This window comes from Protopterus annectens, chromosome 9.part0 (assembly GCF_019279795.1).
Source record: "Protopterus annectens isolate FY-2018-M chromosome 9.part0, PAN1.0, whole genome shotgun sequence".
Lineage (NCBI taxonomy): Eukaryota > Metazoa > Chordata > Ceratodontiformes > Protopteridae > Protopterus > Protopterus annectens.
The window spans coordinates 472,362,669-472,379,128 of record NC_056743.1 but is presented as its reverse complement, the minus strand read 5'-3'; the positions used below and the strand labels follow the sequence as shown (position 1 = coordinate 472,379,128).

The window sequence follows — 16,460 nt, the reverse complement described above, 5'->3', positions numbered from 1 at the left end:
GAGGCCATGGCTCTGGCACCAGTTGTCGGTTTCTATGAGGCCCTTTTGGAGGATGCTTGTATCGACTGGGAGTCGATTATGGCGCCCAGTTTGCAGTCTTCTGCAAACTTGGTCAGCCACAGTCCTTCCATGTTGGCCTGTACCTCAGAGAAATATATACCGAACAAGAGAGGTCCCAGGACTGAGCCTTGTGGGACACCACTTTTGGACTTTTCCACTGGTTTGGAGTCTGACATGGCTCCAGCAATTCTAACCATGTGGGTTATGTCCTTGAGCCAGTCTGCAACCCATCTAGTGACATAGGGGTTTATATTTAAGCTGGTGAGCTAATCTATAATACCCGAGTGGGGTATTGTATCGAAGGCTTTTGCGGGGTCCAGGTAGGCTGTGTGGACCACCTTCCCTTCGTCAATGGCATTGGTGACTGTTTCAATGAAGTTGACCAGGTTTAAGAGGCAGGATCTGCCCTTAAAGCCGAACTGGGTAGGATCCAGTGTCTGTAGGTCCCCAGTATCTTTATTTATGAGGTCCATGATGATCCTTTCAATGAAGTCGACCAGGTTTAAGAGGCAGGATCTGCCCTTAAAGCCGAACTGGGTAGGATCCAGTGTCTGTAGGTCCCCAGTATCTTTATTTATGAGGTCCATGATGATCCTTTCCATAGCTTTGCAGCCCAAGCTAGTCAGGCTTATGGGGCGATAGTTTCCAGGATCCGTTGAGGCACCACCTTTGTGGAGAGGGACCACTGTTGCTGTAAGCCACTCTTTGGGTACATATCCTGTAGTAAGGCTGAGATTGAACAGTAGTTTTATGTTTCGGTTTAGCTCTTCTTGGAGTCCGGGACACCGTCTGGTCCCATTGATGCTGTGTTTTTTGCTTTGGAGAGGGTGGCTCTTACCTGAGCATCTGAGATGTCAGGGGGGCATCACTCTGCTGGGATAGATATTTTCCCTTTTGATGGGGGGGGGGGAGTTTGCGCTGAACCTGAGCTAGGATGTTGGCAATGTCTGTGGGTTCGGTGTATTTTTTGTCATTTTGGACTAATTCTGAGCATATCTGGGAATTCCCACCCAGGTTCCTAACATAACTAAAGAAAGCCTTGTGATTATCCTTAGGGTCCTGTGCAATTTTTCTCTCGAAGCTGGCCTTAGGTGATTTTATGAGTGCCCTTAGTTTTTTGCTATTACTGATCAGAGATGCCTTCCCTTTTTGGGATTTTCTCTATCATGTGGTAGCTTCCTCCTTCTATTGTATAGTTTGTTTATGGCTGGGATCCACCAGACAGGACGTCTGCCTTTGGAGGATTGGGTCTTGGTTTTATTTGGGATTGCATGATCAATGCATTTCTGAAGGTGTTCATAGAATGCATTTATAAAGGATTCTGCAGTCTGGGCCGTATTTTTCTCAGGCCCGGGGGCTTTGAAGAATTCCACCTCGGTTTTGAGGAGTGCGAAATTTGCTTTAGAGAAGTTTTTCACTGTGGTTTTCTGGGCAGGGGGTGGGGTCGGGATGTGAATATCCACTGAGATCAGTTTATGGTCTGATCTTACCAGTGAGGGATACACTTCTGGTCTGGAGCATAGAGTCCCCATGTTGGTGATGATCAGGTCCACTATGTTTTCCCCTCTTGTGGGAGTGGTAACAAGTTGTTCCATAGCATTTGAGTTTATGAATTCTAGGAACCTTTGGGCTAAGGTGGTGGAGCTAGAGTAATGCTCCCAGTCTATGTTTGGGTAGTTGAAGTTGCCCAATATAATGGTGTTTGGAGAGACCTTCATATTTTCCAGTGTTCTCAGGAAGGCCGAGTGGGGTTCCTGGGTTTGGGAGGGTGGTATGTAGCAGGCTATAAACTGGAAGGAAGTTTTACCCACTGTTAGTTGCACATGGATAGTCTCTGATGCTTCGTGCTTTGCCACCAACCTGGAGGTGTGGGTATCTTTGATGAATATCGATACTCCCCCCTCCTTTTGTGGTTCGGTCCACAAAATATCCAAAATATTCGGTATACAAATTATATATATATATATATATATATATATAAAAATATATTTGTATACACACCCCACACACGCATATGAAGTGGGTCTATATCACGTCATCGAATACGTGAATAGTGAACGCTCACATGCAAAGTTTATGAATTTTTTTGCGGTACAGTGAAAATCGGGATTTTTGCCCTTTCCTCACTGTAGTGCGATCTCGGAGTAGGAATATATATTTAGTGGGGGTGGGGGGCACAGCCCCCACAATACCGTTTTCGAGTACATGAATATTCGCTCATGTCAATGTTCGATATTCACATATTCAATGATGTGATGCAGACGCTATTAAACAGTCAAGGTCTAAAGAGCAAAGGAGAAAGAACTTTTTTATATCATAGCAAAAAATAAATAATGGGAAAAAGCTCTATTTTATGAAAATGCAAGCCCCCTACCTCCTGCTAATTACATATACCAACTCTGAGAATGCACAACAGCAGGAAGAGGGCAAATTTTTCATGACAGAAGTATTTTTTTGTTTGGTTGAGCATGAGTTGTGAGTTACAAAGCCATACTTCACTGACTGTTAATGCTTCCTAAGTAATTTTCTGGAAATCTGTGAATGTCTGATGTACATATCAGTATACAGTCATCTGCGTACTGTATCAATGAGGCCTGTTGTGTTGAGAGTGTTGGTGCGAATGTTAAGGAGGAAGGGACCAAGGACAGAGCCTTGTGGTACACTAGTAGTGACTGTAAGGTTTGGAGAGAGTGTAAAGTTATGTTTTACTGACTGATACCTATTGGACACATAGCTTTCGAACCACGGAAGTACTAGGCTGAGATACACCTAGTGAGGTCATCTGAAGTAGAAGTTTTCATCACAAACTGTTTCCAAGGCTTTAGACAAGTTTGTTGTTTTCTTTAGCTTTACTGACAGTAAGTATAAAGGTTAGAAGTGCAGGGTTAGTACTACAGCAGGGAAGGAAGCAATGTTGTGTGGGAGACTGGAGTTATTCCTGTAGGACATAATCAGTAGTATAAAGAGGAGATGTCTACGGTAACCAACATCGTCTTCCTACCAGAGAAAACATAACTTCTAAAGACTATCCAGATAAAAGGCTATTGTAGTTTTGAAGTCTCTCATGACAAAAACAGATTTTTTTCTTAAAGATTCCTGGGATTTGTTTGGATTTATTAAGAAGTTATGTTTTTTTCTGGTCAGGATACAATGTTGGTTACTTCAGACATCTCCTCTTTATATACTTCTATCCACCATGAATTAGGTATTCTTTTTGTTAAACAATTTTAAGTCATTTTACTGATTTCAATGATGTCAAAATGTATACTATTTGTTTATTATTAGACTTGGTTTTAACCAACAATTTTTTTCTTTTTGATGGAAAGATTTATCAGCAGTTAAGCGGGGCATCCATGGGGTACTAAAATGGCCCCTCCATTTGCCATTCTTGTCTGCTGTTGGTGAGTTTACCATTTTGTCCAACTTGGAAGGTTTTAAACATGTCTTCTTACACAGGAGATATGTAAATGATTTGTTTTTCATTTGGAGTGCCAATAGGGATGATCTAAATCTTTTTCTTAATGAGATTAACTCAAAAGGCAAAGGACTGGTGTTTAACTTTAGTATTGCAGGTACAACTGTTTAATTATTTGGATCTCTACCTATGTATGTAGAAGCTAAATCTTTTTCTATTACCATCTATCATAAAGAAACATTTTCAAATAATTATTTGCAATTTATTAAGACCAATATTGCCCACAGGCAGAACTGTTTAATTATTTGGATCTCTACCTATGTATGTAGAAGCTAAATCTTTTTCTATTACCATCTATCATAAAGAAACATTTTCAAATAATTATTTGCAATTTATGAAGACCAATATTGCCCACAGGCAGATAATTCATTTAAGCAAACGTATTAGCTCTGATGAGTTGTTTTTTAAGGAAGCTTTCAATACGATATGTTTCTTGTTAGGGGATAGTTAAAGTCTATGTTAACTCATTCACTCCAGTGGTGCTCAGGAAGCTTGCATTGCAACTTCCAATGAGTGGAAATACAGTGTAGACCAAACTCCAGGACACTACAGCACAGCATTACATAAATTAATGTTCGACCAATAAAAACACTATTCATTAATTTATGTAATTAATTTAAGCGTATTTAAAGGTTGGGTTAACCACTGTATGATGTTCTGAGGAAGTCCCTATCAGGGGAAGAAAGTGCTAAACCTTTTCATTAAAGTCGTTTTTTACTCTGGTCCTTGGCTGAGTTCCTTGTGCAGTACTGTAGTGTTCTAGAGTTTGGTCTACACTGCACTTCCTTGTTGTTTGTTTTGCGTAGTACTATGGAAACCTCGGCCACCAGTGGAGAAGTATTGGATTTGTTACAAAAAATCAACCAGCAGTTGGCAGTACATACTGCACAAATTCAAACGTTGATGGACAAACATAATGAACCAGTAAGTGATATCTTTTGAAGTTTGGGATTTCCTTTAACCCAGCTGATCCAAACAATCCAGAAACTGCAATCTGCTAATACCACCCAGGGGACATCAAATGGCCCCATGGTAGAAAAAGAACCGTTAACAACGAAATAAAATGATAAAACTGATGGAGTTGGAGACATATGGAAGAAAAATACATTTGACTTCCACAAGGGAAATGGTGGTCAGAATATGGACCAACATTAACCTCTAACTATAGCCGAAAAGTTGAAGTCTTTTGAAAAAGACTAGATGACATATAAAAAATTGCAGATGGAGAATGCGTATTTTGAGAAAAATATTGAATTAGGGTAGGTCCCTCGAGGTTTACGGCTATGGAGGTACCCCAACGGAGCTGAGGGTAATGAAGATTTTCTGAATGAACTCCCATGTATTATTTGATCGAACAGGTACTGACTTGATGCGACTTATGGTTAAATACAATAGTCAGGTTTTGGATACCCGATGCAAAGAGTTAGAAGTTCTAAATAAATCTATTCAGTCTGACTTGGAGTATGAACGGCATCGGGTTAGTTATAAGAGTGCCGTTCAAAGTATTGATAATATATGCTGCAATATTTTTTTCGGAAACAAAACAAAATAGAGAGAGATAGTAATGAATATAATAAGAGGAGAGTATATCCACTTTCTCCGGGTTACCACAATGATGACAGCAGAGAAGGAACCAATAGTGAACCGAATGGGGCGGAGCGAGTGACGTCAGCACAGAGATTACATAGGGAACAGCGGATGAATTCTCAACCTTCTACTTCCATGGCCGATGGTGTAAGGCATTCAGGGAGACTACGAGGGAAGGCCAACAGCCCCATTTTTCAGAAAACGGTTACAGGGACTATGTAAAGCAAGGAGCGAGACTGAAAAAGATGAGGAACAGGAGTTAACAGCTGACGAACTGATGGACATTGCCATAGCTAGCTTTTATGAATTAAGTGACATGTGTAATAAAAAACTCAGAGTCAGAAAGGACCGAGTTAGTTAATAACACTGTGGCGCCCAGGAACTCCTTGAGTGGGACAACCACGGACACTGAAGGTGAATTAAATGTTTTGGACAGAAGCAATGTTGATGAAATGGAAGTTAGGGAGTTTTTTGTTAATAACAAGATATATCATTTTAACGAGGGCTTGGCTGATATTTCATCCACGCCTACAGTGTGTAAACCTATTGAATTAAACCAATATTCTATAAATAATATGACATTCCACCTAGCCTATTGTATGTAATGATTTTAACAACAATGAAAATCTTTAGAATGATACTGTTCTTGAAAATTATGGAACAAGGTTTGACAGTTTTGAATATTTTGAAAATGTTGAAAGTTTAGATCTTTTATTGTTGTCCCAATTTGTGGAAAGCATGGATAACATTGATGAAGGTGTGCAGGGTGGTGAGCCATGCATCATTATTAATAGTGAAAATGATTTTAAGATCTATAATTATACCACATAAATAGTGGGAATTGATCATGCGAACTTTCTGGCAAAAGGTTTCACTTTTGTTCCAACAAGAAGGGGGAATGTGGTCGATACGTTAATAGACTTAAAGTGCTTTACACGCAAATTAAACCTAAAAAATTGGTTTAATGGACATAAGGGTACTAGCGAACCAGGTGAATGTAGACTTAGTAAACCAAGCATTTTTAGTCCCACTTTAAACAACTTAGTATGCATATATGAAAAGATATGCGAGAAAGAGATTAGGCAGTTGTACATCCCTGGTTAGATTACGTAAGTAATATGACCATGAAAGAAGAAGCATTGTTAAAAGAAATTATTAATGATAAAACAGTACGTATAATGAAATCGGATAAGGGGAGTGGGGTGGTGTTGATGAATAAAAGTGATTACTTAGATAAAATGAACTTGTTGCTAATGGATGGAACTTATGAAAAGAGTTCTTTAAATGAGATCCATATAGCTTATCGGAGGATTGATTTAGCTTTGGATGACATGTTATTTCAGGTCCAGATAAGTCTGGATGAACATAAATACATGAAAAACGAACACCCCATGGTACCAAATATCTTCGGAACACCGAAGATCCACAAGGGCCTATTTAATTTGAAATTTCAGCCTATTGTGGATGGTCAAAGATCAAAAACGTGTTTCATTAGTAAATTTTTGGATTACAGCATGCAGAAAGGTTTAACAACATTTACATACATTACCAAGGACTAGTGGCATTTTTTGGAGAAATTGGAAAAAAATTAAGATATACCCAGGCTTAATTATGGTTACTATTGATGTGGTTAATCTCTTTTCCATCATACCACATGGTGAGGGATTTAATAGTTGAAAACACAGTTGATTAACACTGGTGTATATGATCAGGACTCTATCAATAAATGTATTACCATTATGGATATTGTTTTGAATAACAATTTTATTAATTTTGAGGGACACTATTTTAAACAGTTAACTGGAGTGGCAATGGGGGCAGCATGTGCCCCCATTTTTGCAAATTTCATTATGTCCCATTGGGAACAGGAATATTTAATGAATAGCGTTTATTGATCAAACATTATACATTACACTAGGTTTTTAGATGATTTGTTTGTGATGTGGAAAGGCACTGAAACACAGCTTAATGAATTTTTGGTTTACATCAATAGCACTGTAGAATTTTTATGGTGCACACACCATTATAGTAAAGAGCAAATTTCTTACTTAGATGTGGATTTGATTTTGGATAATAACAAGAAGTTGTCACTTTCCACAATTTATAGAAAGCCTTCCTTCTCAAATTCTTATTTGGAATTTAGTAGCTGGCATCTCTCGCATCAAAATAGTCAAAGGACAACTGGTGAGGACGGCCAGAATGGTAAGCTTAGACTGTGATTTTTAAATACATAATAAGTTTGTTTGCCAAGAGGGGATACCCTAATGAATTTTTGGATAAGATTGGTGAGGAGGTTATAGGTAAATGTATGAAAGGCATATATAGGCCAATATTAGGTGGTTGAACTGATATGAGTGGAGTGGTGTCTATCATTAGACAACAATAGAGGACTGGGTGGTAAAAACTATGGTTTAAGTTTCATCACAACATACACTTTTGATGCCAGTAGGGTTTCTAAGGTAATTAAGAAAAACTGGGACATTTTAAGTTATGATACTAATGTTGAGCAAAAAGTGGGGAAGGTTCCCCCCAAAAATTGTATACATAAAGGACAGATAATTTAAAAACCTTTTTGAGGTTAATGGTGGGACTACAAGTAGAAACATCAATAGACCAAATGGAAATTTTAAGTGTGGGGATCTGTAATTTTTGTGCACACATTTTGGAGACGGATGATAAATTCAATCTTAATGGTATGGATATTTTTATAAAAGGACATTTTAATTGTGGTAGCTCTAATGTAGTTTACAAGGCTAAGTGCCAAATGTGTCCCTTTTTTTTATATAGGAAATACAAGCAGATTTTTTTAAAAAACGGATTAGTAAACATAACAGACATCAGGAAAGGCAGAATCACTAATGCCTTATTTAGGCATATTAAGAAACATAATGAGCATTACTTTAAGTTTCTGGTAGTTGAACAGTTAGCTAGAGACCCACAGGGTAAAATTGTAGATTTACACCTGGATATTTGTGAGCTGATATGGCAATTGCAATTAGATGCAACTCAATATCCAGGTATTAATGAGGCTACTAATACAGCATGCATTTTAAAGTTAAAACATTTATTAGGTTAAAATACTATGGAGTAGTATGTATTATATTTGATGTTTTTATGAGTTTATTATGTTTCCATATATGTGTGTGTGTATATATATATATATATATATATATATATATATATATATATATATATATATATATATATTTTTTTTTTAATGGAATAATGAAGTCAATTATGTGTTAATTTATGTAATTAATTTAAGTGTATTTAAAGGCTGGGTTAACCATTGTATGATGTTCTCAGGAAGTCCCTATCAAGGGAAAAAAGCGCTAAACCTTTTCATTAAAGTCGTTTTTTACTCTGGCCCTTGGCTGAGTCCCTTGTGCTGTTCCAATGGGTTGAGCCCAAGCCTTTTAACAGAATCAAATTATGTCCTCACATTTCAAACAAATGTTCCTATCTTTGGAACCACAGGGGTTATGAAAGAAGTATAAATGGCAAACTCTTCAGCACAAACTATTATTATAGTGGTAGTATTCTTTAGGTTCTAGGTCTTAAACTGAATTTCATAAGTCACAGTAAACACAGTAACTATTACTTTTGTAATATTTTGTAAACAACTTACTATATCTCAGCAACCATTCATGTTACACACATACTGTCAGCAGCATTTTATTCATCTAGTCAAGAGCTTTCATATGAGGGTAGTTATTTGCGTTATTTGGTTGTTGAGATATTTAGAAAAATCTGAAAATTATATCTATATAAATTATTATCATAAAAACATTTAATATCTCTTTACCTGCACTAGACAGAGGTCAAATATTAATGCAGTTGAGTTTGAAATTGTGTAAGCTTTAAGATGAACTATTTTAAAACCTTGCACTTAGCATGGTTTTGGAATTATTGATGCAAATATGAACAAGCAATATATGACGCCTGGAGGCATCAGTAGGAGTTAACTGCAGATGCACCTGGAGGCGTCACTTGAATGTAATGAGTTAAATAAAATTAGGGACAAAATTACTGGGCAAAGAAGCAAAACGTATCTCCCTATTTTACTGAATGGCTTTACCTAAAGAAAATAATATTGTTGCTAATAACAACACTAGAAACTTTGCCCTTCCTGTCCCTATTCGTGTTAATTCATACAGTATCAAAAGGATTACGTGTGATAACTGAAAGCTAATTTTAGGAAACAGTGGTTGGGCACGAGTGGTAGGGGATCACTCCCAATTTATTTATAAAAAACATCTACCATTAAATTTTTGCTCAAATTTGGTGAAGTCACCACATTCACAAGGGTACAGGGACTTTTTTTTACAACTGCAAACAGTGCAGTTTAATCCACTCTCCACAATGTTTTATCTAAATGCTTAAAAAAGAATCTACTTTACTAAAAGATGTAGTTGTAAGAGTGCTGAGATTGTTTATTTGGCTTTCTGCACAAATTGCAAATGCTATTATGTGGACAAGACTGTTGAGCCCTTAATAAAAGAATTTATGAACATTGTGCTGCCATTAAGAGAAGGAATTTGACCAATGCCCTGGCAAAGCATGCCACAGAATGCCAGAATTTTAAAATGTTTGTGTTCCTTGCCTTAGAATCTGTTGATCCCTATTTATTTGTTGATGGTTTTAATACTAAACTTGAAATTAAGGAACTTATGTGGCAGATCGTTTTAAGGGGTGATCAGCCACCATAGCTTAATGAACACAGAAATATTAAATGTATGTTTAAGGATAGACTTACTTATTAGTCCCCACCTTTTATGTTAACGAAACCTTTTACTGGCTCTTTTGAATCTTATTTCTTCACTTACTTGTTACTTTATTTCTACTGGTTGAACTTTGATGTATGATTTACTATTTAAATGTTTTATTAAATGTTTAGTCAGCCTGTTCTGATGAAGTTTGTGCATTAAACGAATGAAAGCACTTAGCATCTATCAATGGTCTGAGTAGTCTTGAGTAACTAGGCATTTTTTTTTATTTATTTTGTTGTGTGCCTAGTCATTAGTTTTAAATTTGGTCCTTCGATACTTGGTACTGGTTTGTCGCAGGGGGAAATGTGGTAGTTGTTGGGAAATATTAGAGCAATACCACCACCTTTCTTCTTTATATGGTCATTATGAATATTATAGCTAAGGGGACTTAAATTCAGAGTAATTTCTGATGGGTTTAAGCCAAGTTTTAGTTTTATAGAGAATATTGTCTTGTGTTGGGTAATCCAGGCATGTAGTTCAGTAGTTTTTATTTCTTATGCTTCTAATATTTATTGCAGCAAAATACTAATTACCGGGGGCTACATTATGGGAGTTCGTGCAGTGCGTGGGATTGACTTGTTTTGATGTTGTGATAAGCTGGGCCAGGATTAGAGGGAGTGTGTCCTAAGAGGATTTTGGTATATTGGGGTATTACCGTTTCTTGTTTTTGTACAGTATTTTCCACTTAACATTATTTTGAGTTGAGTTGAAAGGGAGTGAATCAGTCTATATTTGGGGTAAAGGTGGGGGTGTCATTAAATAGGTTTGGTATGATGGGTGGTGAATTTAGGGAGGAAGTATGGATTGATTGTTGGGACAGAGGTGGAAAGATATCGAGAGCTATTCTTGGGTCATGGTAGGTTGAGTGATGGCTCAGTAGGAGAAGAAGAATAGAAGATAAGCTAAAGAAAAGCATTATTAAGTAAAGGGATCTGTATTTTATTGATGGCAGGCAGTGGGTAAGTATGAATCAAAAGGGAAGCAAGAAGTTGCAGGGCTGTCAGATATTTAGTGGCAGTAGAATCTAAAAGCTGATAGAAGGTATGTAAAAAAGCCACGATGGTCAAAAATAATGAATTATCAACAAGTGTGTCTAAATCCTTTACAAGAGTGTTTAACTGAAAGGGTGCATCACCAAATGGTATATAGAAATGATACTGTAATTTTTCACATATAATTTCAGACGTTCGTCCTTGCCCCAGTTCTGAAACTGGTCTAACCCATGTTGAGCAATTATGAGTCAGTAAGATCATATAACAATTCCCAATTTACAGTCATCTTCAAATTTACAGAAGTACAGTCCAGGAGTTTTGGCCTGAAGGTCTGAGAAATAAAATGCCAAATAAGATATGGCCTAACAGTCAGCCCTGTGATACAACCACTGATCTCTGCCATGGTGATGGATGACTCTACTTTCATTAGAACTACAACTTGCCTCATGATGTCACAGTACATAAACAGAAAGATTTTATATCTGCTGTGTACTCATGCACTTTAACAGCAGTACACATTACTGTCCATATTCTAAAATGCATCCTCAGAAAAACTACACAACCTGTAAAAGTATACTATCAAAACCTTAATTTGAAAATGCCTGCAAGAAAAGCTATACTCTATAAGCTGCAAAATAAATGCATTCACTTTTGTCATTCTGGAGGCTGGCTTACAAGTAGTAGTAGATGCTTTTGAGTGGCTTCACCTTTGGTGGAAGCATAAAAACAACTCCCTCCCACCCTCAAACCAACCTGGCACTTAGCTATTCTATTTATTTCTAGCCTCTCCCGCACTCAGTTCAAGCCATATGAGCCAACAATACTCCAGCCATTATTACTACCTCATAGAAAAAGAGAGCTGGCATACACCTCATTTCTTCACCACCTCTCCACAAACTTGAGTATGTACCTGAGCTACTAACAGAACTCCCATCACTTGACTTGTAGCAAAAGATATAATCAATGTCATACATGAAAGAAAAAAAATAATACTAATAAATAAACATATAAATATATTAATAATTTAAGTTATTAAAATCACAGCAGAGCGGCTACCATACATAATAAATATTAACTGTACCAAATTTGATGCTTAGTACTTTCAGAAATGGCTTATTGTTTAAAACTGGGGTTAAAATATTCATTGTATTTAAAATAAACTATGAAGCATTTACTGAAAAAATGGGTATAACATCATCTTGTAACTCGCCTTGATATAACTTATAAAAACCTAAACACTTCAACAACGTTTGCTGTCTACCACGTGCAAAAACTAAAATGCTTATGTTTTGCAGGCTTGCCAGCAATTACACCAGGACTTTCTTTCTCCAGCAGAATATGCTAGACAAGGGGAGAAAAAAACAATATACCACAGTTTTATGACAAAATCCCATTAATATAATGCACAGGGATCTCATCTCTGGATATACATACATGCAAAAGAGCCTGGAAAGTGCATACCCTGACTTGAAGGAGACTATATCCAAGGTATAAGCTTGTGAATAAACCAAGTAATCACATAAAATTTCCTGCATGCTATTTTAGGTTGTGTGTTAAGAACTTCACACTCAGAAAAAGATATCAAGGTTTCCTAAATGTCCTATACACTCTTTCCACGAATCAAGTTCATCTTGCAACAAAGTATATATATCCCATCTTTGCTCTGCAATGACAGGGCTGGTTATACCGCTATGTATTCAACAACTAATTCTTTTGTGTTGCTCTGTTTTAATATAAGCCTCCTGTAAACGATCTTTATGACATCCTGTCTCAGCAACATGTGGGGTAACATCAGCAGCTACTCTTTAAAATCTCATCAGAACAATTTTCTCATCCTACATCCAAGAAAATGTTGGCAGCAATTGATTTACAGTATGGTAGTCAGCATTTCCCCAAATAAAAGCTAACATAAGAAATCATAGGATAAGCAGGGAAAAGAAATACCAAAATGATTTTATATTAACCTAAGGGCAATTTTTTCTTACTTTGCTTGGATTCTCTAGCAACCAATAATCCAAATACCAATAAACCTGCAATACAACTAAAAAGGACTTGAAAGCAAGTGTCAACGTAAAAACTACTACACTATAGGTGTCAAAGCACAACAGACATCAAATCCACTAGAAAAATTAAACAAAAAAATAAACAACCGTGAGACACAGAAAAGCCATGCAGGAATTGGCGAATCCTGAAAGTACCACCTTATCATGCTTTCCAAAACAGTTCCCAGTCCTAAAGGAATGCTGCCTTTTCTTCTGAAAGTCTCTTTTAATTCGTTCAATGTCACCCACACAACTCCTTTTTGCTTAGCAACGTCAAGTATAAGAGGGGTCCAAAACTTCATTTTGCTATCCCAGTCCAATGGGTTAACATCTCTATTCTGTTTAAAAGCAGAGAAAAGGACTGCCATCCGTTCATCATCGTCCCACTCACGAGGAAAAGTCATTTCAGAAAATTCTTGGGATAGCATGACTTGCCAAATAGACTGAAAGCATTATATGTGACAACGAGACGCAAAATAACTAAACCACGAACTATGAACTTATGAACATCTTGATGATGGCTTGACTTCCTCATAGATGAAAGGCCCATGCAGACGTCACGACTAACGCCGTGTGTCGGGGAGAGGGAGAAGTCGATGCGTACACAACTACCAATTATCTTGCGGGAAAAGGAAGGGGTTGGCCATTTGCTGCACATCCTCGTGTGGGATTGGTCATATGCTGTATGATATCTTCAACTGTATCTCAGCTGTGTATTTTTTTTAATAGTGACTGGTATGATATCGTACTGCTGAATAGTCTTTGGTTTTGGCTCAAATTTTAGCTCTGCCCATCTTAATACCTCCTACCTCTCAACTGTCCAGATTTTTGCATCATTATTTTATTTTTGGTCTGTTTATAAGAGTAATATTTAAAAAGTGTCCCAAATTTTTGGCCTTTGTCCCTCCATTTTTTATGGCTTCGTCCAGATTCCTTGCACTAAGAGTTTGAGAGGTATGGACTTTTGGAGAAAAGTTGGCGCAATCCCCTTAATAAAAATTAAAATAATTAGAGTTGTAGATTAACTTGACTTCAGAAAATTCACATTCTAGCCGTGTCTGAAGTTAGAAGGGCTAATATTTTAAAAGTGCAACTGATTGACCCATGTTATTTCTGGATTTGTCCCTGATTCATTGAGAGCTATTACTAATAGTTATAGTTTAATACTGATGAGGTGTACATCAGTATTTGTAATAACTGGTATATAGTTACATTTTAATAGTTAATATGTGTTATATGTAAAAGTAAAAATAAAATGTTGATTTAAATTTAGTTTGCTACATGTATGGTTTGGCTAAAAAAGCATAGCTCTCAAAGAACCAGAGACAAATCTCAACAGGATCAAGGACAAATCCAGAAATAATAAGGGACACTTTTAAAATATTAGTAGCGTTGTCGCCATACAGTAACACGTTGTCCTGTTCGATTCTGAACTAGAGCGTCTTCTGTGTGTAGACATGCGTGAATGGGCGTACCTTCGTTGAAGGTTGTGCGTCAGGGCCGGCAACTCGGCACATAAAAATCTACTGCCAATCATTAGCGGACCGGAGTTCCGCTGTGGCTACCCCTAACCGGGAAAAGCCGAAAGACACAACAACAACTTTTAAAATATTAGTAGTGTTAACTTGAGACAATCACAATCCAAAATGAAGCAATGTGTATTAATATACATTTTCTGACTAAAAGTGTCTATAATTCTAATTAACGTAATTACTTATTAAGTGTAATTCACCACCTTTACAAAAGCTAACAGTTTTAGGATGGATTAAGGGAAGCAGAGCAACGATATGAGTCAAAATCAGGGATGGGCTTGTGGCGTAATGTCATTTTATGTAATTGTAATGTATTTTATATGAAGCAGTTGTAAGGGTGACTGAATGCACACAACAAGTGTATATATATATATATTTTTTTTTCCTGATTCCTGTACTTAAATAAAAGGTTATGGGAAAGTATTTGTAGTCATTAAGCATGAATGAAAATTGTGTAATGCTGTCAAAAGATCACCATTTTTATCTTTTTTATTTGTTGAAGAGGGGGTATCCTTTAGCTTATTGATTCAAATTATATCATTGTTTTCTCTTTATTTAACATATGTTATTGAATTCACAAAAAGTGTATATGTATTTTTCATATGAGTTATACTCTCATATTTATTTTGGGCGGCTATTAATAATTATTAATGGTAAATGCGGTGGTGGTGCTGCGGTAGCATTGTCACCTCATAGCAAGACGTTGTCCCGTTCGATTCTCAGCTAGAGCATCTCCTGTGTGGAGGCATACGTCAATGGGGCGTGCCTTCGTTGAGGGTTGTGCATCAGGGCTGATAACCCGGTACGTTAAAATCCACTACCAATCATTAGCGGACCGGAGTTCCGCTGTGGCGACCCCTAACTGGGAAAAGCCGAAAGACACAATGGTAAATGTAAAACTACCAAAATTCATGTTTAGCTTATTTTCTTTGTTTATTTCTTTGTGGTGAATAAAATGCCTGTTAAAGAACACTAGAGACATAAACTGAAAAAAACATATGTTTTATCTTACCGTGGAGTTTATCTACCAGGGACCATAGTGTTGCTCTTCTAAGGTGCATTTAGAAGACATTGAGGCTTAGGTGTTCATTTAAATATTTTTATTGTATACAAATACATCCGGATGGATGGCAGGAACATTAAAATTAAATAAACTATCTAACTAATTGAGTGACTACATACTTGGCATGCTCTCACTCTAGCTGCTCATTCAAAATGGCACTCTTGCTTGCACGTGCTCAGTACTTATATGCACATGCTAGCTCACTGAAAAGCTTCTTAAAGGTATATCACAGTGATCTACAGCCCCCCCCTTTATTGAGATGTTTCATATAAACAATGACAATTTCAATAGGCATGCAATTTATACAGATACTAATAAAGAAAAACAACAGTCATGTCCAGGTTGCCGTGTATCTGGAACTCGATTTCGAGATGCAACCGGCTCTCGTGACATAATAGTTAGGACTGGGTTGAGCAACAGTGACAGTCACTGGGGAATGTCCTGCTTGAGGAGTCTCAGGGATATTCTCAGGAACAGGGATTGCTGACAGAATGTCCTCTGGAAAAGGAACATTGGACAAGTCACTCAGAGAAAGGCAAGATGCTGTAACACTGGTTGAGACAATGGTAACAAATTTGTCTGAATTCCAAATGTACAATCTCAGCTCTTAACACATGTCTGCATCCTCACTATCTCCCCTTCGAGAGAAAAATTGCACAGGACACTAAGGATAATCACAAGGCTTTCTTTAGTTATGTTAGGAACCTGGGTGGGAATTCCCAGATATGCTCAGAATTAGTCCAAAATGACAAAAAATACACCGAACCCACAGAAGTTGCCAACATCCTAGCTGACAGGTTCAGCGCAAACTCCCCCTTCCCCACCAAAAGGGCGAATATCTATCCCAGCAGAGTGCTGTCCCCCTAACATCTCAGATGCTCAGGTAAGAGGCGCCCTCTCCAAAGCAAAAAACACAGCATAAATGGGACTAGACGTTGTC

The 16,460-nt window shown here is 37.2% G+C and overlaps 1 protein-coding gene across 2 annotated transcripts in view; it reads right to left on the bottom strand.

Moving 5' to 3' along the window:
* The window catches only part of CHMP7 (charged multivesicular body protein 7), a 421,425-nt gene extending 407,919 nt beyond the window's left edge, over positions 1–13,506 (bottom strand). The window contains exon 1 of one of the 2 annotated variants that reach the window (XM_044083012.1): positions 13,085–13,506. In XM_044083012.1, coding sequence (XP_043938947.1) covers positions 13,085–13,353 — 269 coding nt within the window. In that variant the 5' untranslated portion in view covers positions 13,354–13,506. The remainder of the gene's footprint in view (positions 1–13,084) is intronic. The other variant, XM_044083013.1, reaches the window with a different exon arrangement.
* Positions 13,507–16,460: the final 2,954 nt, after the last annotated feature.